General features: G+C 40.8%; 1 protein-coding gene across 2 annotated transcripts in view, besides 1 other annotated feature; it reads left to right on the top strand.

Annotated features, from left to right (window-relative positions):
• The window catches only part of L (Lobe), a 29983-nt gene extending 16971 nt beyond the window's left edge, over positions 1 to 13012 (top strand). The window contains exons 1-4 of one of the 2 annotated variants that reach the window (NM_001103845.3): positions 5614 to 5960; positions 7175 to 7602; positions 9095 to 9237; positions 9314 to 13012. In NM_001103845.3, coding sequence (NP_001097315.1) covers positions 5867 to 5960; positions 7175 to 7602; positions 9095 to 9237; positions 9314 to 12335 — 3687 coding nt within the window. In that variant the 5' untranslated portion in view covers positions 5614 to 5866 and the 3' untranslated portion in view covers positions 12336 to 13012. Of the gene's footprint in view, positions 1 to 5613; positions 5961 to 7174; positions 7603 to 9094; positions 9238 to 9313 lie in introns of those variants that run through there. The other variant, NM_001202000.2, reaches the window with a different exon arrangement.
• A 1467-nt stretch (positions 13013 to 14479) lies between these two features.
• Positions 14480 to 23521: part of a mobile genetic element that runs on past the window's edge.

Genomic DNA, 23521 nt, shown 5'->3' on the forward strand with positions numbered 1-23521 from the left:
CATATTGTTATGGGCAAGCAGACTCAGCAGGTAACATGCTTATAAATCTTTGTGGTGTTCAGAGTCACCCCATCTGTTTGTCTGGGGATTTTGGTGTCCGGAGAATTGGGTTGAAAATTTGGATAATAACGTTACGAGTTAAGTATCCAATTAGTAGTTGAGTGAAGGAGTTATTTGCAGCACTATTGATAACTCCCATTAGCTTTTAACAGTTTAACTTATTAGATACCAAAGGCTTTTATTAGAGTTGGTTTGAAAAACTATATTTAATGTGGGATGTACCCAAATATTTAATCCTGGCTGCCTCCTTGCCCTTAGAGAAATGTCGTTAATAATTCATTGACAATGACCTCCAGCTGGACCCCATCATCTGTCCTCACCCTCAGCATCCTTCATCATCATTGACCCGCCACAATTCCCCTCCAACTTATTAGTTAAATGCCAAAAGTGAGGTAGCAACAGCCTTTGCAATAAAATTATTTTATGATTATTATCTCCATCAGCGGTGCCAAACACAAACCAGTAGCAGGAAAAAAGTGTCGTAAACCCAATTCCGAGTGAACCCCGTTATCATGCCACTTGAATCGCCGTGAAGTTCTAGTTTCCGTCTTCCGAGTGGAGTTGAAGAACTCCAGCGTAGTAGATATCAGCGACCGGAATCGGAATCGGAGCAAGTACAAAAGACCTCGGATGTGGCAATCGGGCATGTTAATCTGGTTTCTGGACTTCACTTCACTTACTTCCACTTCCACCTCCCTCCATCCGACGGCAATGCAATGCATTTCAATTTTCTGGACGCCGTCTCAGACCCTCCAAGTTTATGGCGGCTGGCACGCGTGCGATTTTGATGGCTTGTTGGTCAAAGACCGTTTAGGAGTGGCAGCTGTGGGGCATTGTTCTGGCTCCCAGTTAAAGCCACAAAACTGGGTAGCACGTGCCACCGCACCGCACATTTCCCCACTATCCCCACATTTCTGCGGTTCAATGGGTTTTCATTCCATGGCAAGAGAGAGAGTAAGAGCTAGTGCGTCCACAAAACAGGTGCGAAAGTCAATTATGGTCGGTTGGGCAGAGCGTCATCGAAATCGATTTGAGAAACCCTTTTCAAGAAAGCGGATTTAGCCACCGCAGGACGCCCTCGACACGTCGCCAGACCCATCATTACCCCTTGACAGTCGATCAAGATCGCTGGCCCAGACTGATCCCCGATCACTTCTACCTGCTGACTGCACCGACTGATTGATTTGTGTCAGCGCCTCGATCCCAATTGAGACAAATCCTCGGCTCTCCTTGTCCACCATTGAGGAACTTCATTTTTCATTGAGTAACTTGGAGATCGAGATACGTGTGTGATGCAATTCGAAGGGATCATCATTATGGACCATTGAGCGGGCATGACTTGACAATATGCCAAAGAGGGGTCATCATCGAAATCAGATTACGAGGATAATTGTTTGTTTGGTAAATATGTCTAAGAGTTGTCTCTAATGCGGGGAGGGCAACGCAGTTGGGTTCCAGGTGAAAGAAGAGCTGAGTGGAGTAGAGTGGCCACCAGGAAGGATGCGACTTTTTACAGAAGTAGGTGAAGAGCCATATGCTTGCATAATTTCTATTCATTTTGTTGGGCTTTCATTTAAAATTTCAATCATCAGCCACACAGAGCGCATAAGTCCACAAATAATGTCAGCTTTCATTAAAAATGATCCTTTGACATGAATAAACCTTTTTTTGGTCCCAATCTTGACCACCAAATGATTGCGGCACTAATTAAAAGTGTCCTCAAGCGACTGATTAATTGCGCCGTTAGCGCCGGAATGAGATCACGGAAAGATGGAAATCTGTGGAGACACATAGAACTCGGACTTAGGACCGATGATGGTTTTTGGGTTTTTTTTTTGTTTGGCTTGGAACTGGGGTCTGGGCAGCTGTCAGGACATCAAAGTGACAATTTGAGTGACTTTTTCCGAGAATGGCTAATTTAAAATGCGCTGAAACAAAAGGACACTTTGGCTGGCGGCAGGACAATGGATGACATGCTGACAGGCCTCTCCTTTTCCACCTACCCAACTCCCAAGCAGGGCATATATTTTTATAATTTATCTATTATGCATGAGGGCGCTGGCGAAACCCTTTGGCTGTCAGCAAACACACACGCTTACACACACACATACACATATCAAGGACGGCAAGAGTGACACATGAGGTCCTGCTGCTGACCAACTGCAAATCTGGAAATCTCGGTGAAAAGTTCGGGCCGACTTTGCATTAGCCGCGCATTTAAAATGCACAGGAAAAGGATCGGGCAGCCCAGGCTGGGCGACACAATTTACCTGTGCCGACACCCTTTCACCCACCACCGCCCAACTACCGCACCACCACCCAAAAATCCCAACCATCCTACCCACTTATCGTGGCCTGTCACAAAACTGTCACTCAAACGTAATTAACACCGGAGATGGAGGACTAAAGTGGCTCAATGTCGAGTGGCGAGCGGGTATGGGTAACTTTTAACATTTTTCAGCCGAAAGTTGATTTTTCAACGGCCAAATGGGAAATTGGGGAAAATGTGAATGGACATAAATAACATCTAAGGGCAATTAGAATTTAAAATGGAAAATCCGGATTTCCTCTTACAATTACGAAAATTGTTGTCGCACGGAAAACTTCTACTTGTGTTCGTCTGTCATTAAATATGTAGAAAGCGAAAATTTAATTCTAATTGCAATTTGATCTTAGGATTGCCGTTGATAAATTCGTTTTGTGGGTTTTTTCCGACTTTTGACTTGCGACAAAGTTTTGTTTGAGGGAGGTCAAAGGTTAAAGCTTTCTGGTGCCCGTTATTAGGTTAATTGGAAGTATTTGTAATTGAAAACCGCTATAATGGGACAATGATGTTCGAAAAGGGTTTTTGGGACAACGAAGTGGTTAGCTTTGAGGAATTGACAGTTAAGCTCTATTAAGCAAATGGCGTACGATAAATAATACAAAATAAATTACTTTAATTAAAGTATTAATTATGAAAGTGTTGAGGTTACACGAAAATATAACAATATACCGAAGTGAATTTAAGATTAATTTTAAGAACTCATTCGACTTATTGATTTATTAAAATAGAACTTATTTAATATTAATCCTTACAACGAAAATTTATCTTCAATACATAAATATTTTACAACCAAACAAACTTAAAAGAATACAAAATTTATTTTCAAAAGTCCCGTAGAAATGCAATCGTTAACGGCCTGAATGTAGCCACGAACCATTGCACAACCTCAAACCAAAGACTCAAACGACAAACCTGGCGACGTCAATTAGCAAATCGAGAGTTAACTGTTAACAGCCGAGAGACCCGAATCGACAGCTCCATCGATAGCCATCTCTTTCTATATGTGCCGCTCATGTACTGGCTCTGGTTGTTTTTGTTTTTGTTTTTTTGTTTCGTTGTGCAAAAGCGGTAACAGCGACGCATGCGCCGGCAGAGAGCGCTGCGATTGGCCAACTCAGTCAGCCACCAATAGGAGTTAAGGTATAAAGAAAATTGTAAAAATAAGCTTAGTAAAAAAGGAAAAAACAAAAGTTAGAGTGGGGCTAAAATAGTGAAAAGTGATTTCTTAATTGCTTTAATAGTTTTACGGCAACTGACAAAGGATTTGGGCTAAAAGAAAGGAGAGGACAGGTGCAATGTGCACAGTGCGGAGCTTAAGAATAGATACACATTAAAAAAGGCATTAAAATATGTACACTTATTGTTAGGATAAAATATTAATGAAGGCCCAAATCCCGTTTTCATTGAAATGTTAAATAAATTGAAGAGGTTTATATTTCAGTTTATGCTATTTAATCAAATCTATTAGTTATCCTATTTAAAAATACTGAAACCATTTTATTGAATTTCTATTTTGCGGGAAATAGTTATACTTCTTAAATACTTTCAAATTACTTATGAAACATAGATAGGAATGTAAGTGGTCGCAAGACATGCATATTTTTCTCTAAGTGAACTTCTGCTGTTGACAGTTCGCACGAATTCAGCTTTTATTTGCTGCACTTTGCTGACGTTTTTCCAGCTGGCTGTCACTGCCGCCGCCGTATGCATAATTAATTTGGCTTTCAGTGCATTGTGTGTTGTCCTCGTCCTGGCCACCGGATGCGGTGTCCTGCTATATTCTCCGGCATCACAATTGCTTTTCGCAACAATTCGCTTGCCACATTGACGGGTACGCGCTAATGGCTTTAACGTGTTTTTCCCGCATGGCTTTCGTTTTTATCATCTCGTTTCTGACGTCAATTTAACTTTGTACTTTTTCTATTGCCTGTGTAGTGTTTATTTGCGGTCATGTTCATATGTTGATATGAGCAAAAAGTGCCAATTGACATTTACACACTTCGGTTTGCCTGGATTTTTATGGAAATGTATACAAATTACCACATTTGTGCCAGTCAAAAAGTTTGGCAAAGGTTGGTTGAATTAAAGTTTAAAATTAAACTCGTAGAGTAAAACTGAATACGCTTAAAGGTATTAACAGGTAGAAGGAAACATTTCCTCCCCTATAAGTGTGTATTCTTCATAAGAATCACAACTTGATCACAACTTGAAGTTGGAACTCGAACGTCGTGATCTCGTTGACTAAAATTTATAGAAAGTTCAAGATCAAGTATGCAGATTCAAATGTCGCCTTTGCTGGTAAGAACATTGCCACGCCCACAAACAAAATTGATCGGTAGCTTCCACGGCTGAGGGTCTGCCCCGCACTATTATTTATTATTAGTATTTATTATTTAAACTTCCAAAAACCAACTTTATTTACTTTAGGAAAAGTTATACTTTATGTATTGAATATAAAAACTTTCTATACCCATAGCAAGTAATTAACCCAAAAAGCTAATTCCTTCATCAAAGTCAAATCTCGCCAAAAAAAAATGAACAACAAAAACCACAAAAAAGGGGAAAACGAGCCAAAAGTAGTGAAATATCACATCATCACCTGACGTTTTGGGTAAATTAAATTTTTATGTGCACATAAATTAAGTATAAAACGCATTTGCCATCCCGCTTCCATCCGCAACCCCCCTCCTTTGACCCATCAGGGAACCCTCTGGCCGCGTCGACCCATTGGATCCCATGCTCCGCCCTTCGCCAGCACCAGTGTAGTGGTGTATATGTGGCTATATAGCGTCTATGTGTTCGGTGGGGGCACCAACTCCAACACAGATACGACAAATTCGCCCTCTCTCTTTTGCGCACTCTATGTGGCGCCATCTCGCTCTCGCCCACGAACGCAACATCTTCGGCTTTTACTTCGGGATATCAGTGTGTGGTGCTTATATACACACGAAGCTTTCTCACTCTCGCCCGTGTGCGTGCGCGTTCGTGTGTGTATTAGTGGGGGTGGGGTGGGGGCGCCATTTAAATTACGTTCGCTGTGTGTTGCTTCTCATTTGTTGGCCGAGAATCCCAAAAGGCACGCACACAGAGGCGAAAAAACCAGTTCGCCTAGTTGTCGCCCTCTCCTTCCGTCTGCTTCCTCACACTCTCTCTCTCCCTCTCCCTCTCTCTGTCTTTCTCCGTTGGGCTCTTTGGCACTCGGCCTTTGGCTCTGCGGCTCTGATTTTAGCCACATTTTGGTGCTCGCGGCAATTGGACGTCCTTCGTCTCGCGCCTCGCGCTTTGAAAGAAAAAAAAAACGCTGGCAACCCATACATCAGAATAGAGATATAATGATCCTTTGGTGCAGCAAGGGCCTAAACTGAAAGTGCTTGGTGTTTATCGAGAAAGTGCAGCTAAAGTGCCTCCTCAATCGAATTTAGTTCAAATCCAATTAAATAAATTAACTAGAAGTTAAATAAGACAATACTATGCCATGATATGATGGCCCTAAAGATGTTATATCGTGGTCCCAGTTCGCGTTTGGAGAATTTAATTGAAAAGATCCAGGCCACCAAGGAGATCACCAATAACGGTAAATAGCAAGGATATCCAAAAAGAATTTGGGAAAATTCCAAAAAAAGTTATAGTTCTTGATGGATTAATTAGGCGTCCGACCATTGGGGTCCTTTAAAACCAAACAGTGTAAATAGCAAAGCTTATAAAAAGCTTGTATCCAATGTGCAATGTGCCGACGGAAAATCAATCAATTTATATGATGTCAGTAAAAATAAACAGCTTTCATTTTGCTTACATCTGGATCATAAAACTTATTCATTCTAAAATATATATTTCAAAATTTCCACGAAAATCGAAACGAATTGTATAATTTTCAACTTTTGCCATAAATCCTAGAACATCTACATCAATCTTCTCCAATCCGTTTAACCGCTTTGACACTTGACTTTCTTACCCCCTTAACTTAACCATAGCCAACATTTCAATCAAATGCGAATGGCTTTAAATCTCTTACAACTTTCTTTAACCCCAAAGATCAAGACGAATGAAGGAATCAAGTGGCTGATGCATCAGCTTGATGTTTCCCAATTAGAGTGGAACTTAGACCAGATAGATCACAGTTCAACCGATCGGGGGGGTAAAACAACCACGATCCCTCGACCCAGAGCATTATCCAAACAGATACAGACGCGAAGATCATGCGCAATTGGGCTTAATTAAAAGTTGTCGAAAACGGAAAGTGAACATCGGCACTTGGCGCGTGTTAATAGAAGCCCGAATCCGGGGGGAATCAAGTGACCCTCATGGATGCTGGGGCCTGTAATTAAAACAGCAGCAAGAACAAAGCGCAATTAGTTTGCATGAGACTCGCTTACAGCTCATACCCATGTATGGGGAATGGGGTGTCGTCTGGTCATCACCAAATGTTGCCCGGTTAATTGAATTAATTCCGCGTCCAGCATTTGATAGTCGACGTTGATTTCCTGTCCCGGTCCCCAAAGCGCCGCTAAACAGGATGCAGCCACAGCCGCCCACTCGATAAGATGGAATATAGTCTCATAAAAAAACCGCTTCCCATGATAGAAAGACCATTATTGGGAACGCAATGTTCCCAATTGCCTTTCTTCGTTAAATAAGCAACTCTATAATAAATTGAAACATAATTTCCTAATTTGTTCTACTCTTATCATAATATTTTTATATGTAAGACCGATGTAAGACGTTTTACCCCTAAGTGACACTGATCCTATTTTCTTGGTACTAATCCGTGTCTTCATTTTCTCCTTCCAGATATGTACAGCACCCACACATCGTCCAGTTATTCGCCTAGCATTTCTGACGGCACCATGACGCCCAATTCACACCACTTGATCGGAGCTCCAACCGCCGCCGGTCAGGAGGATCATCCGACTGAGGGCAAGATCAATGGTGGTGCTGATGGCGAGGATTTGCCCAAGCCAAAACGTTTGCCACACTTCCATCATCACCATCATCATCATTACCATCATCAACAGGCGCTGAAAATAGCCAACAAGCTGCGCAAAATCAATAAGGAAGCCAAAATGGGAGCCACCGCAGGTGGGGGAGCCACTGGAGCAGCAAGCAAGTTTGATAAGTTGACAGGAGAGGGGATTAAAAGTCGCGGCGACGGATCCTACCAGTGCCAGTTTTGCGAAAAGACATTTCCACGTCTCGGCTACTTGAAGCATCACGTACAGGTGAGTTACCAAATTGAGTGGGTTCAAAGTTCGAAGGAACTCCAGTCTAGAAAGGGTGAGTGGGTGGGTGGTCTCCACCACAAGTGGGTGGCTTTGAAAGTTCGTAATTACCATCCTGACATCTTTTTAAGGCGATTATTCTATTTTCGAGCAAGGTGTTTTCTCTTGATTGACATTTGCCCCTTTGGTGACAGTCTTCTAAATACTTAGGACACCTTTAGGCACTCAGGGTGTCAGGACTTTGATTGACAATCTGCGGTGGTTCCATTGATTTTCATTTCCATCGAGTGAATAGGAACCAAACTGCGATTTCAATTTGTTAATTGAAAGCGAAAGTGGCATAGCTCTTAGATGTAAAGGGTTGTTTAAGTGGAAATGTCAAATCTAGCATGTACGCAAGGCTCGTTTCTCCTTTGAACAATATATGTAAAATAAAGGTACGTTCTCTGAAATCTTCCAAATGAAACAAATTAGGATCAAGTGAATTATTTAAAAATTGCAGACCTATATCATTTATCTAACACTCCTTCGGCAATCTCTAAAACAACATCTAAGACAACCCGAAGCTTTGAGCCTTTGTGGCCACCGCACTTCACCCACATGCCCCCTCATCTCCGCGAGCGAAAATTCTAATTCGGCTTAAATGCTTTTTGAACTGCTAACACCGCCGCCCATGACATCAGCAACTTGTTAACCCAATTGCAACTGCTGTTGAGGACTACCGAGCAGCGATCTTTATCGTCCACCGGGGTCTAACATGTTGCGATCCGGCTTTGATCCTAGCGCCTGGATGGGCTGGTACGGTTCGGAATTCGGTCTTTCAGCTTATGGGATGTTGATGGCGATGGTGATTGGAGCGACAGTTTAAAAAACCATAACCAACACGAGAAGTTGTACGCTCTCTGTGGATCTGGATGCGACTAACCCGGCTAACTCATCATATATTGTGCAATTTTAAGGCTTTCCAAACTGGGGGGCTGCATACAAATGGGCTAATTTTTTTTTTCGCCGCTCTCAAAGTTCAAAGCCGGCTGCCGCTAAAAGAACCCAAAAAGCAAACCGGTTGCGGGTGTAGTTTAAGACCCAACCCCAGCCCCAGCACCTGCCCCTTTTCCAGCCCAACCTGCGAAAGAAAAAAAAAACAAAAAAAACAGTAAGCGGCGTCGCGCATTTAGATGAATTTTGTCCACAAGCCACGAGTCGCAAGTGAAACACCTACTCGTCTGGGCCTGAGTCCGAGTCGAGTCAGTCGGTATGCAGATTCAGATTCAGATTGACGCATCTATAAATTCAAGCCAGGAGTCGTCCAAGTCGTCGTCGTAGTCGTCATCGTTGTCATCGCAACTTTTAACTGGGGTAGACGGACAGTTGACGCTGCCTTGTTGTCTGGTGCTCTTCTAAGAATTTCAAATAGCCCAGTGGGCCTACGGCTAATTGCTCAGATTATCATCATGCTAATGGGATTTTCCGAATATGTGTATATTCATTACAGAGCCACGCTGAACACCTGCCTTTCAAATGTGAATACTGCTCCAAGCTCTTCAAGCACAAGCGATCCCGAGATCGTCATAAGAAACTGCATACCAACGAGCGGAACTACAAGTGTCCGCATTGCGAGGCAGCTTTTTCCAGGAGGTAAGTGAGGGAGTCTGGTTTAATATGTGACCTATTAACTAAGTCAATAAATTTCCTCTATTTCATCTTTCTCTAGTGACCACTTGAAGATCCACATGAAAACCCATGACATACAGAAGCCCTTCCAGTGCAGCATGTGCAACAGGGGCTATAATACAGCTGCTGCTCTAACCTCGCACATGCAAAAGCACAAGAAGAATGCAGCCATCCTGGCAGCCGGTGGCAATCCGAATGCCCTCAACTATAGTCCGCGGTCCACGGGTTCGGCCTCGGCATCGGTGTCCAGCAATGGTAGTCTGCAGAAGAGAAGATATGCCTTGGCTTTGGCATCAGATAGTAGCCCAAGTAGAATGGATTTCCCCAAGAGATCGAGGAGTAATCATGTGGGAGGCACTACCACCACCGCCACACCCACTCCCTTGCTTAGATGCAGCTACTGTCCCAAGGTCACGGAATTCAGTAGCCTGGAACAACTCAATGCCCATCTGCAGAGTGTCCACGAACAACCACAAACACAGGCTGTGAAGACACCAGTTCAGGAGGGCGAAGGCTTCCAGCTAAGCTGTGAGTACTGCACCATGAAGTTTGGCAATATCGCCGGACTTTTTCAGCACATGAGAAGCACACACATGGACCGATTGAGCAGTCCGAACTCCTACTACGAGCACTTCAATCGCCTGGCCACCGCTGGCACTTTCAGTCCCCGACTGGCTTTGGACTTGCCCAAAATTAAACCGGATTTGGGAAGTCCGGAACGGGAATCGCGACCTGCAGAGGACGATCTGCCAACAGATTTGAGCAACAACAAGCGGCGACCACTGACACCCAATCCCCAAGCCCAGACTCCACTAGCTCCGCCCTCAGCCCCACCGGGGGTATTCTTCTGCAATCAGTGCAACGCTGGATTGCCGGATTTCGAGAGCTTTAGGAACCATTTGAAGAGTCACATTGCCGAGGGCATGCAGCTGGTTTGTCCGCATTGCGGAATGAGTTTGCCGGAGCAATCGGAGTTCGAACGCCATGTGGTGGGTCACTTCCTCATCACGGGCTCAGAGTTCAACTGCAGCTCGAGCTGCGGAAAGAGTTTTGCCAAATCGGAGGATCTGCAGCAACATTTACTGTCCGAGCACGTCCTAACCCTGCTGAAGTGTTCTTTGTGCTCGGAGCTATGTGAAAGTCGGATGGCCATGCAGCTTCATCTGGCCTGTGCGCACAGTCAGGAAACCAAGCTACTCCGCTGCAGCGCCTGTCTGGAACTCTTCCGTTCCGATGCAGAGTTTCATGTTCATGTAAAGACGCGTCATCAGTTGGGTGGCCATCCCACACTGGGCGCCACATCTAGTGCTCCCACTAATCCGCTACAATGCATGTTCTGCCGAGCAGTTTGCTCTTCCGAGCTGGAAATGCACTTCCATTTGGCCGCACATGCACGCCAGTTTAGATGCCCTTCCTGCCCGGAAACCTTCCATGTGGAGTTTCTGCTAGATCGTCACATGCAGAGTCAGCATGGCGGCGTCAAGGACAAAGAGGCCAACTCGCCCAACATGGGCAGTCTCTATGTGAATGCCTTGCTACCACCCTTGGCGGCAGCGGCGGCAGCAGCAGCGGCCACAAACAACAACAGCAGCATCATCGACTACAATGTGGCATTTAAGGGCTTATTTGGTGGAGCTTCTGGTGGCGCCGGTTCCGGAGGAGGTGGAGCTCAATCTGGTGGAGCACCGCCATCGGCTAACAAATTCTACAGCCCTCTTCAGGTGGACACCAATGCACTGAAGGCGCAAACCTCTCCGCATCCGGCTTTAATGTACGGCCTGAGTCAGCGATATTTGATGGAGATGTATGCCGCCAAGTCCACATCGCCCTCGGGAAATGAGGGAGTTGGAAACTCGCAGCCACCGGCTCCTCAAGCAACCGCACCACCACCACCACCAAATGCCAGCACTGCCACTTTCAGTTGCGGAATGTGCGAACGACAGGACTTGCGCAGCGAGGCGGAACTACACTCCCATCGCAAATTGGCCCACAATCTGAAGACGGGCGTCAGCTTGAGATGCGCCTACTGTGCGGGCAACTTTAAGTCTCGGGCAGAACTGGAGCAGCACATGAAGAGCTGTCACAATTCGACGGGTAAGCACAAGTGCTTGATATGCGACGAGGTGTTTCCCTCACCAGCCATTCTGGCCGAACACAAGCTCCAACACTCGAAGGTGGGTCAGTCCGGAAAGTGTTCGCACTGCGGACAACCCCTGGAGGATGTGGCCGCCTTTAGGGCTCATCTATCCGAACACGGTAGCGATGGTGCCTCCTTGCCACTAGCCTGCATTTGCTGCCGCCAGACGTTGCATTCGGAATTCGAGCTAAGTCTGCATGCCAAATTCCACACAAAGTCCTCCTCGAGTGGTGGAAGTCTGCAGGAGCCAGTGTGTGCCCTGTGCTTGGAACCCCTACCAGATGCCACCGAGGGTCCAGCCAAACTCTGTGACAAGTGCTGCCGTAAGCATAACCTAAATGGAAAACGTGGCAAGCACTCTGAGCCAGCGACATCTCTGCCAGCTCCGCCGTCAGCGTTTGTGGAAAACCGCTGCAATCTGTGCAAGATGATCCTGCCACATGCGCAGAAGCTTCAGGAACACCTGGTGGAGCACACCTTTGCCGGCACCGAACAGCGTGGCTTCAATTGCTACATCTGCTCGGCAGTTTTCACCGCACCTGGAGGACTACTCAACCACATGGGCGAACACGGAGCCCATTCTCGACCCTACGATTGTAATCTCTGCCCGGAGAAATTCTTCTTTCGAGCTGAGTTGGAGCACCACCAAAGGGGTCATGAGCTGAGACCGCAGGCCCGACCTCCAGCAGCAAAAGTGGAGGTACCATCCATACGGAACACTTCACCCGGCCAGAGTCCGGTAAGAAGTCCCACCATTGTCAAACAGGAGCTATACGAAACGGATACCGTCGAGTCAGCCGGAGTGGAAGATGAACCAGAGAATCATCCAGATGAAGAGGAGTACATTGAAGTAGAACAAATGCCGCATGAGACACGTCCAAGTGGGATTGGGTCGCAATTGGAAAGGTCCACCAGCAGCGCCTAAAATACTAAAAAAAAATTTAAAAGTAAACAAGCAATTCATAACAGTCTTAAGACTTTCGTAGTAGGCTGCCTAGTAAATGTATTGTTATTCCGAAAATTCTTTTTAAACAATGTCCCCGAAATTTCAGAATTTTTGCATATTTATTTTTATACAAATTTTTGGAAAAACATAAGTTTCGGCCCCTTAAACTAATAGGTCTTGCCACTTATAACGTTGTAACGTAAAGCAATTAAAACAGTTTAGTATTAATCATATACATACGTATAAATACATACACGATAAACTCAACTTTGCATACTCCATAAGTTAAGTAACCGTCAAAGCATAATCAATATTACACATACGCCTAGTGTACTCGTAGAAACTCTTGACAAAAAGTAAGCATTTGTGTGTGATAGTTTTTCAAAGATTCGACTTCGCTGTTTATTCTCAATTATGATTTATCTACTTTAGATATGTATGTTATAATAGGGCATTGCCTTTGATTCAGTATTTATATTGTATTACACGATTCAACAATACTCTAACCATGTAACTATAAATGATTATACAATTACATACGTCTTACATAAGCACCAAAACATTTTTAATGTGTAGCATATATGAAAAGTGAAAAACAAAAAAGGAAGACAACTGAAAAATATTTAGTTAATAAAACAAACACAAGTTGAAACCAAAACGCAAGATATTTTATGACTTTACTTAGAAGTTTTGAACTGTTGGTGGAAGGAGGGGGGGGGGGGGAGTTGGTGGTAGCGCAGGGAATCTGATAAGAAGTGTGTCTTTTATTCTCCGTTTTTATGGAAGCTGACACAACATGCGCGACCAGAGGCGAGGCCTCCACCTCGAGGGCTCCTCCAAGTCCAAATTTTATGGCGAATATTTCGTTTCTGGTTTATTTCGGCAAGCGCGACACGTAACGGCCATAAAAAAGGTGCGCAACAGGGTAACCCGTAACCCGTAGCCCCTTTTAGTTGTGCCACACAAAAAAAAAACGACAAATTGGCATCTCGGTTGGGTGATCTCTATCTGCAAGACCGGTGGCAATTACCCGGTGCCGTCAACATATGACGCTTCTGTTTCCCGGAACGCTCCAAACCGGTTGCACATCGTAGGTCTAATCTTGCAGCACCTCCTGCTTCTGGGAAGCAATTGCAAATAAATCGCATTTAATAAATAGCAGCGGACAAAGAGGCACCGACCTATGCCAGTCCGATTTCTGCACCTGTGTTATCCCAGCACTGCCTCCCTGTCGGCAATCATCACAAATCAATAAAAAATGTTTATCATCAGGCTAAAACAATTGGCCCAAGCAAGCTCTTAACAGTGGCTAAAAAAGCACCGGCAGTTGTTAATTAGCGCCATGCCGCAAATGCCAAAACGTCCGAAGGAAAACAGCAACTACACAACACGATCGGCAAAAACTTGGCAATCGGAATTGCCGGCCACAATCGAAATCGCCACGAGAGGAGACTTCATTGATCGTTTTGCCCGCACATGCACTCTCCACTACGAGCCACGTTTACCCATATCCATTCCGGCCAGACCGCCAGGCGCGTCATCCGCTGGACCCAATACCAATCCCCCGAAGTACCCCACATCTTGGTTTTTTTCCGCGAACTCTTCTCTTTTTGTACCGCTTAGCGTCACCAATATGTCCCAAGTGATAATGATGACGATCAGAATGATGATGACAATGCCGATGGCTCTGCAAATCAAAACCTCCAACGTATAGAGGTAACAACTCTGATCGCATCGCTTTATTTTTGGTATTCCTGGCATTTGACGGGTTTTTACACGCTCATTTTCAACAGGGGAGTCTACAGTGGTCACAGGATGAGGAGCTCTGGAGGTGAACTAGAAGGATTAACAGGACTTAAAACATTGATTTAAGGAAGCATTCTTAATAAGAGAGATACAAAGTCATAATCATATCTACAAAAGACTGACTGCACTTACCTAAGATAATATTCTGAAATAACTGAGATATATGTCAATATCTCAAAACCCACTATGCGACGATTGAAAGTCTGCTGGTCGACTGACAGTTTGGCTAACTGACTGAGTGGCTGGCCAGGCAACTGGGATGGCCAACAAGCAGCACATCATTTTGCCTTTAACTTGAATGTGTGTGTGTAAGTAAGTGTTCACACATGAACACGAATATATTTAAAGACTTACAATTTTGGGCTCCGTTCATATCTTATGTAAATGAATCGAGAGCGATAAATTATATTTAGGATTTTGTTATCTAAGGCGACATGGGTGCATTGCTCAAAAACATGTAATTTAAGTGCACACTACATGAGTCAGTCACTTGAGATCGTTCCCCGCCTCCTAAAATAGTCCCTTAGTGGGAGACCACAGATAAGGTCCTCGCCGCTCAAGATAGGCAGATGTGCCCGAGCGTGGGACCTCGATAAGGCGGGGACTATTTACTTAGGCCTCTGCGTAGGCCATTTACTTTAAGATGCGATTCTCATGTCACCTATTTAAACCGAAGATATTTCCAAATAAAATCAGTTTCTTACAAAAACTCAACGAGTAAAGTCTTCTTATTTGGGATTTTACATTTGGTCAATCGAGCCTTTAATCGACTCTGCAGTTTCCCCCTACCAAAGGTAAGGAACTCAGAGAAAGGCCAGCTCCTTTAAGCATCTTACAGCTAAAGGTAGCAAAAATAAGTGACTCTTGTTTCCCCCTACCAAAGGTAAGGAACAGAGTATAAATATAAAAAGCAAAAAGATACAAAAGAATCTTTTATGTTTTAAAACAAGCACCTTATAGTCTATAGCTAAAGGTTGCTTTGTGTACCATTATAAATTGTGGTAAGGCGTGCTTGAGGCCATACATCAGCAATTGTGAAATTAAAAAGTGCATAACAAAAGTGCCTTATAAATGCTCTAATAGCATTAAATCAGCTCATAAATAGAGTGCAGTGTATATGCCATAAGAGCATAAATTAAATAAAAAGTGCCTGAAAACAGTGCCTTATAAATGCTCTAATAGCATTAAATCAGCTCATAAATAGAGTGCAGTGTATATGCCAAAAGAGCATAAATGCCGAAATAAATGGCTAAAAAACAAAAAATCTGACTGGACTACAAAAATAATAAAACGTGCCAAAAAAAAAAAAAAAAAAAAAAAAAAATCATCTTTAAACATCGACGGAGCCTTAAAGAAGAGAAGGAAGTCAAATTCAAAGGAGCCTCTAACAGCAGCAGCAGAAGCAGCAACAGCAGTAGCAACAGCAGCAACAACAGCAGCAACAGCAGCAGCAACAACAACGACATCAGCTAAGTCAAAACAAGAATTTTCTGTTTATCCAAACACACATATATATATAAATACATATAAAATACATATACACGTACTATATATATTAAGAAATTACAAAAAATTTTCAAAATGATGTCAGAAAAGACTATTCAATTCCTTAAGAAGCAGTCCGAAATTATTTTGGAAATTAGAAAGTTGGAAGTAAAACCAACATTAACAGATGTAGAAATTCTAAAATTAAATGAGCTTCAAAAATGTTTCATTGCTAATCATAGCAATTTGTTAAAGATCGGCGTTGTCGATCATGAATATTTTAACGCGAAGCAGTATGATTTAATAATGATGGTGTTAGAAAAAATTAAAAATAAAAATGAAAAAATTAAGGGCGAGTCGGTAGAAAACACTTTCCCTAAATCAAACACTGTCCCTAAATCAAACCCTCCCCCTACATTAAACCTTGAAATGCATGGTCACCCTGAAAAAGAGGGTATAGCACAAAACAACGCTTTAAAAGTAGAGCAGGCATTTCGTAATAATGTTGGCCAATTTCGAGTATATCTAGAAGATACGTCTAAACTAATAGACAGTAGTCCAGATTTCCTTAAAATAAGGAAAAATAAAATTGAATTTTTATGGCATAAAATAGATAACCTGATTGAACAGGTGAATAGTCATTTTGAGAGTTCGCTATTCGAAGAAGAAATTAGCGAACTTGAATTTGACAAACAAAATATTCTTACAGCCATTAATAGTCGACTCAGTGGCACAATAAATAAAGCTGAAATGTCGACGGTTGTTAAGGCGGAGGAGTTACCAACCCTGCCTAAAATACAGATTCCCACCTTCTTTGGTGATTCCAAAGAATGGGATCTTTTTAATGAACTCTTTACAGAGCTCATACATGTGAGAGAGGATCTCAGTCCTTCTCTCAAATTTAATTATCTAAAGTCAGCATTAAAAGGAGAAGCCAGAAATGTGGTTACTCATTTACTGCTCGGCTCTGGAGAAAATTATGAAGCCACTTGGGAGTTTTTGACCAAGCGATATGAGAATAAAAGAAACATATTCTCAGATCATATGAATAGGCTTATGGATATGCCAAATTTAAATTTAGAATCCAATAAGCAAATAAAGACATTTATTGACACGATTAACGAGTCAATTTATATTATAAAATTAAAGGCACAATTACCAGAAGATGTGGATGCAATTTTCGCTCACATAATTCTTCGGAAATTCAATAAAGAATCACTCAATTTATATGAAAGCCATGTTAAAAAGACAAAAGAAATACAGGCACTTTCTGATGTCATGGACTTTTTAGAGCAAAGGCTCAATTCTATATCATCATTCTCACAGGAAGTAAAACCTGTAAAGAAAATGATTAATAATAACAAGAATAAAAATTATAGTGACAATTGTGCATATTGCAAACTACCAGGGCATTATTTAATTCAATGCCATAAATTTAAAATAATGAATCCAGCAGAACGGTCTGACTGGGTAAGAAAAAATGGGATTTGCCTAAGATGTCTGAGGCATCCGTTTGGTAAAAAATGTATAAGCGAGCAGCTTTGTTCGACTTGTCGTAAACCTCACCACACGTTACTTCACTTTGCAGGTCATAATCCAGAAAAAGTGAATACGTGTAGAACAACAGGTCAAGCCTTGTTGGCCACGGCCTTGATTCAAGTAAAGTCGAGGTATGGAGGCTTTGAACAATTAAGAGCATTGATTGATAGTGGCTCTCAAAGCACAATTATTTCAGAAGAGTCTGCACAGATTCTAAAATTGAAAAAATTTCGGTCTCATACTGAAATAAGTGGAGTATCTTCCACAGGAACGTGCATCTCCAAGCACAAAGCGGTTATTTCGATAAGAAATTCTCCGAAAAATTTAGAAATTGAAGCAATTATTCTCCCAAAACTTATGAAGGCACTTCCAGTCAACACGATTAATGTTGATCAGAAAAAATGGAAGAACTTTAAATTAGCCGACCCCGATTTTAATAAACCGGGTCGCATTGATTTAATCATTGGAGCAGACGTATATACTCACATTCTGCAAAATGGAGTTATAAAAATAGACGGTCTCCTTGGGCAAAAAACTGATTTCGGGTGGATAGTTTCTGGATGTAAAAAATCCAAAGGAAAAGAAACCATTGTAGCCACAACAATAGAAATAAAAGAGTTAGATCGCTACTGGGAAGTGGAAGAAGAAGAAAAAGATGATATCGAGTCTGAAATCTGTGAAAATAAATTTATCAAAACGACAAAAAAAAGATTCAGATGGGCGATACATTGTGTCAATTCCATTCAAGGAGGATGTCACCTTAGGAGATTCAAAGAAACAAGCGATAGCTCGTTACATGAATCTGGAGAAAAAACTAAAAAGAAATGAAAAACTTAAGGTTGACTACACTAAATTCATGAATGAATACATGGATTTAGGACACATGATTGAAGTGAGTGATGAAGGCAAATATTTTTTACCGCACCAGGCAGTGATTAGAGATTCAAGCCTTACGACCAAATTGAGAGTAGTTTTTGATGCTTCAGCAAAAACTACGAATAACAAAAGTTTGAACGACATAATGTGGGTTGGGCCACGAGTTCAAAAAGATATTTTTGACATTATTATTAAATGGAGAAAATGGGAATTTGTTGTTTCGGCAGACATTGAAAAGATGTACCGACAAATTAAAATAGATAATAATGATCAAAAATATCAATATATTTTATGGAGAAATTCTCCAAAAGAAAAAATTAAAACATATAAATTAACCACAGTCACTTACGGAACTGCATCTGCACCATATTTGGCTACCAGGGTTCTGGTAGATATTGCAGATAAATGTAAAAACCAAGTTATTAGTGCAATAATTAGGAATGATTTCTATATGGATGACCTAATGACTGGAGCTGATTCGGTAGAAGAAGCTAATAAATTAATAACATTAATTCCCCATGAATTGCAGAAAGTTGGATTCAACTTAAGGAAATGGATTTCCAACAATTCCAAAATATTAACCACTGTGGAGGACACAGGGGACAATAAGGTTCTCAATATTATCGAAAATGAATGTGTTAAAACTTTAGGACTAAAATGGGAACCTCAAAAGGATTTATTTAAGTTCAGCGTAAATTGTAATGATGAATCAAAAAATATAAATAAGCGCGTTGTGTTATCAACGCTAGCAAAAATATTTGATCCGTTAGGATGGTTGGCACCAGTCACGGTTTCAGGAAAACTTTTTATTCAAAAACTTTGGATAAATAAAAGTGAATGGGATCAGGAATTATCCATAGAAGATAAAAATTATTGGGAAAAATATAAAGAAAATTTATTATTGTTAGAGAATATTCGAATCCCAAGGTGGATTAATTCAAACAGTTCTTCAGTCATTCAGATTCACGGATTTGCGGACGCCTCCGAAAAAGCATATGCTGCAGTAGTCTATGCTAAAGTAGGACCTCATGTTAATATAATAGCTAGCAAAAGTAGAGTCAACCCTATAAAAAATAGGAAGACAATTCCCAAACTCGAGCTGTGTGCAGCTCACCTGCTTAGTGAATTAATCCAAAGACTAAAAGGATCAATTGACAATATAATGGAGATCTATGCTTGGAGTGATTCCACGATTACCTTAGCATGGATTAACAGTGGTCAAAGTAAGATCAAATTTATAAAAAGAAGAACGGATGACATTCGGAAATTAAAAAATACTGAATGGAATCATGTTAAGTCAGAGGATAATCCAGCAGATTTAGCATCCAGGGGAGTGGATTCTAACCAGTTGATCAACTGTGATTTTTGGTGGAAAGGTCCGAAATGGCTAGCAGACCCAAAAGAACTTTGGCCTCGGCAGCAGTCTGTAGAAGAACCTGTCTTAATAAATACGGTATTAAATGACAAAATAGATGATCCTATTTACGAATTAATAGAAAGGTATTCCAGTATAGAAAAACTTATACGTATAATAGCATACATAAATAGATTCGTGCAGATGAAAACAAGAAATAAAGCCTATTCATCAATTATTTCAGTAAAGGAGATAAGAATAGCGGAAACAGTTGTTATTAAGAAACAACAAGAATACCAGTTTAGGCAAGAGATAAAGTGCCTTAAAATCAAAAAGGAAATCAAGACAAATAATAAAATATTGTCATTGAATCCATTTTTGGACAAGGATGGAGTTCTAAGAGTTGGAGGAAGATTGCAAAATTCCAATGCAGAATTTAATGTTAAACATCCAATCATTTTAGAAAAATGCCACCTAACAAGCTTATTAATAAAAAATGCTCATAAGGAAACATTGCATGGAGGGATAAACCTAATGCGAAACTATATCCAAAGAAAGTATTGGATTTTCGGGTTGAAAAATTCGTTGAAAAAGTATTTAAGAGAATGTGTAACGTGTGCAAGGTATAAACAAAATACAGCTCAGCAAATAATGGGTAACTTGCCAAAATATAGAGTGACGATGACATTCCCGTTTCTTAATACTGGAATAGATTACGCAGGTCCTTATTATGTTAAATGTTCAAAAAATCGTGGCCAAAAAACATTTAAAGGATACGTTGCTGTATTCGTTTGCATGGCCACCAAAGCCATACACTTAGAAATGGTAAGCGATCTAACTTCAGACGCATTTTTAGCAGCACTCAGAAGATTTATTGCTAGACGGGGAAAATGTTCCAATATCTATTCAGACAACGGAACAAATTTTGTAGGAGCTGCAAGAAAATTAGATCAAGAGTTATTTAATGCAATACAAGAAAATATAACGATTGCAGCGCAGCTTGAAAAGGACAGGATTGATTGGCATTTTATTCCCCCGGCAGGACCTCACTTCGGAGGTATTTGGGAAGCTGGAGTTAAGTCAATGAAATACCATTTAAAGCGTATAATCGGCGACACTATTTTGACTTACGAAGAAATGTCAACTCTTTTATGTCAAATAGAAGCATGCTTAAATTCAAGGCCATTATACACTATAGTTAGTGAGAAGGACCAACAAGAAGTTTTAACACCAGGTCATTTTTTAATTGGAAGACCACCTTTAGAAATAGTCGAACCAATGGAAGATGAAAAAATCGGAAATTTGGATAGGTGGAGACTTATCCAAAAAATGAAGAAAGATTTCTGGGTTAAGTGGAAAAGTGAATATTTGCATACGCTCCAGCAAAGGAATAAATGGAAAAAGGAAATTCCTAATATAGAAGAAGGGCAAATAGTTTTATTAAAGGATGAGAATTGTCATCCTGCAAGATGGCCTTTAGGAAAGGTGGAAAAGGTGCATAAGGGGAATGATGATAAGGTCCGAGTGGCTAAAGTAAAGATGCAGGAAGGATATATCACTAGACCCATTACTAAAATTTGTCCCTTGGAAGGAATAAAGTCTGTTGACAAAAATGAGGCTGACCAAGAGCCAAAAAGACGAACTAGAGCGACATCGGGAATGTCCAAGATCGGAATCATTATGGCAATGTTGTTGTTTGTGTTAAGTTGTCAAGTTTCTAGCGCATTACCTAAAGATATAGCACCAAGATATTCTATAGACAAAATAAATAAAACCTCAGCAATATATCTAGACCCGCTAGGAGATGTTGAGATTGTGAGTACTTCTTGGAATTTGGTTATCTATTATAAAATGGATCCATATTTTAAAATGTTAACAAAGGGTAATGCGCTTATACAAAGTATGAGGAAAGTTTGCGAAAGACTTCATAGCTTTGAAGAGCAATGTAGTCTAGTCTTAGATAATATGCAAAGTCAGTTATCGGAACTTGAAGAAAACAATAAATTGTTTATGATACAGTCTAGATCTAGAAGCAAGCGTGCTCCTTTCGAATTTATGGGTTCCTTGTATCATATTTTATTTGGTATAATGGATGAAGATGATAGAGAGCAATTAGAAGAAAATATGAAGAATTTGTTAGATAACCAGAACAACCTTGATAAACTAATTCAAAAACAAACATCTGTGGTTGATTCAACTTCTAATCTATTAAAGAGAACAACAGAAGATGTTAACTCCAATTTTAGAAGTATGCAAATAAGAATTGAGAACATGACAGAAGTTCTTAAAGAAAATTATTATGTTTATAAGGAATCAATAAAATTCTTTATGATTACGAAACAGCTACACTCATTGATTGAAGAAGGCGAAAAAATTCAAGCAGGCATTATAAGCCTGTTGATTGATATTAATCACGGTAGGCTAAATACAAATATTCTCAGGCCAAATCAGCTTAAAAAAGAAATTGCCAAAATTCAGCAGAGTCTTTCGGAGAACCTAGTAATTCCAGGAAAACGGTCAGGTACGGAACTTAAGGAGGTGTATACACTGTTAACAGCCAGGGGTTTATTCATCGACGATAAATTGATCATTAGTGCAAAAGTGCCTCTGTTTAGCAGGCATCCATCCAAATTGTTCAGGCTTATTCCGGTGCCAATTCGAAATGAAGATCGGATAATAATGGTGCATACAACGTCCGAATATTTAATTTATAATTTTGAGATAGATTCCTATCACATAATGACGGAAGCCACATTAAATCAATGTCAGAAATGGCAACTAAATAAGAGAATATGCAAAGGAAGTTGGCCCTGGAATTCAGCGAATGATAATGCATGTGAGATTCAGCCTCTAAAGCCAGATAAAGCGGCGAACTGCATCTATAAAACAGTAGTCGACTCTAAAAGTTACTGGGTAGAGTTAGAAAAGAAAAGTAGTTGGTTGTTTAAGGTTCCTGCGAATTCAAAAGTCCGTCTGCAATGTACTGGCTCTCAAATTGAATTGTTTGATTTGCCTCAGCAAGGAGTTTTAAGCATTGCGCCATATTGTACGGCAAGAACCGACGATAAAATTCTAGTTGCCCACCATAACATTCAGTCCGAAAGTGAAGAATTATTATCAACACCTTATATAGGAGAAGTTAGTGAAGCGCCGAAGATTATTTGGGATCCGCTGAAACTATCAATATTAAATCATACTGAGGAATTTGAACGATTGAATAATGAAATTAAATTTATGAAAGAGAACCATCAAAAATTGAAAGATTTACATTTCCATCATATTTCCGGACATGCTGGATTAATTATTGCTTTAATACTAATGATAGTATTAATAATATATTTCATACGGAAATGTGCTGTGCAACAAAGAATGCAAGCAATAACCTTTGCAGGTCCGTTGCCAGTACTATAAATATCAATAGTAAATAAACAATAAAATAATATAACAAATAAAAATATACAGTCCACTATATCGTTGTTTAATAGAAAATGTACTTCTACATAGAAAAAGCAAAATGTTTAAAATAAGTTAATTGAGTACAAATTGTTGAATTAAAAATAATATAAACTATAATTGTAATCCAATAAAATTAAAAGCCAGAAAAACTAGGCCCATTGAAATCTTAGTTGCAAAATAAATGAACATATATCAAATAAATACAGTCCACTACTGTTATAAATGCAACTAATATACTAATGTACATCTCAGCTTGCTGGCCCTTTGGCAGAATGTTCACACATGAACACGAATATATTTAAAGACTTACAATTTTGGGCTCCGTTCATATCTTATGTAAATGAATCGAGAGCGATAAATTATATTTAGGATTTTGTTATCTAAGGCGACATGGGTGCATTGCTCAAAAACATGTAATTTAAGTGCACACTACATGAGTCAGTCACTTGAGATCGTTCCCCGCCTCCTAAAATAGTCCCTTAGTGGGAGACCACAGATAAGGTCCTCGCCGCTCAAGATAGGCAGATGTGCCCGAGCGTGGGACCTCGATAAGGCGGGGACTATTTACTTAGGCCTCTGCGTAGGCCATTTACTTTAAGATGCGATTCTCATGTCACCTATTTAAACCGAAGATATTTCCAAATAAAAT

The sequence above is a fragment of the Drosophila melanogaster genome, chromosome 2R, assembly GCF_000001215.4.
Source record: "Drosophila melanogaster chromosome 2R".
In the NCBI taxonomy this organism is placed as follows: Eukaryota; Metazoa; Arthropoda; class Insecta; order Diptera; family Drosophilidae; genus Drosophila; species Drosophila melanogaster.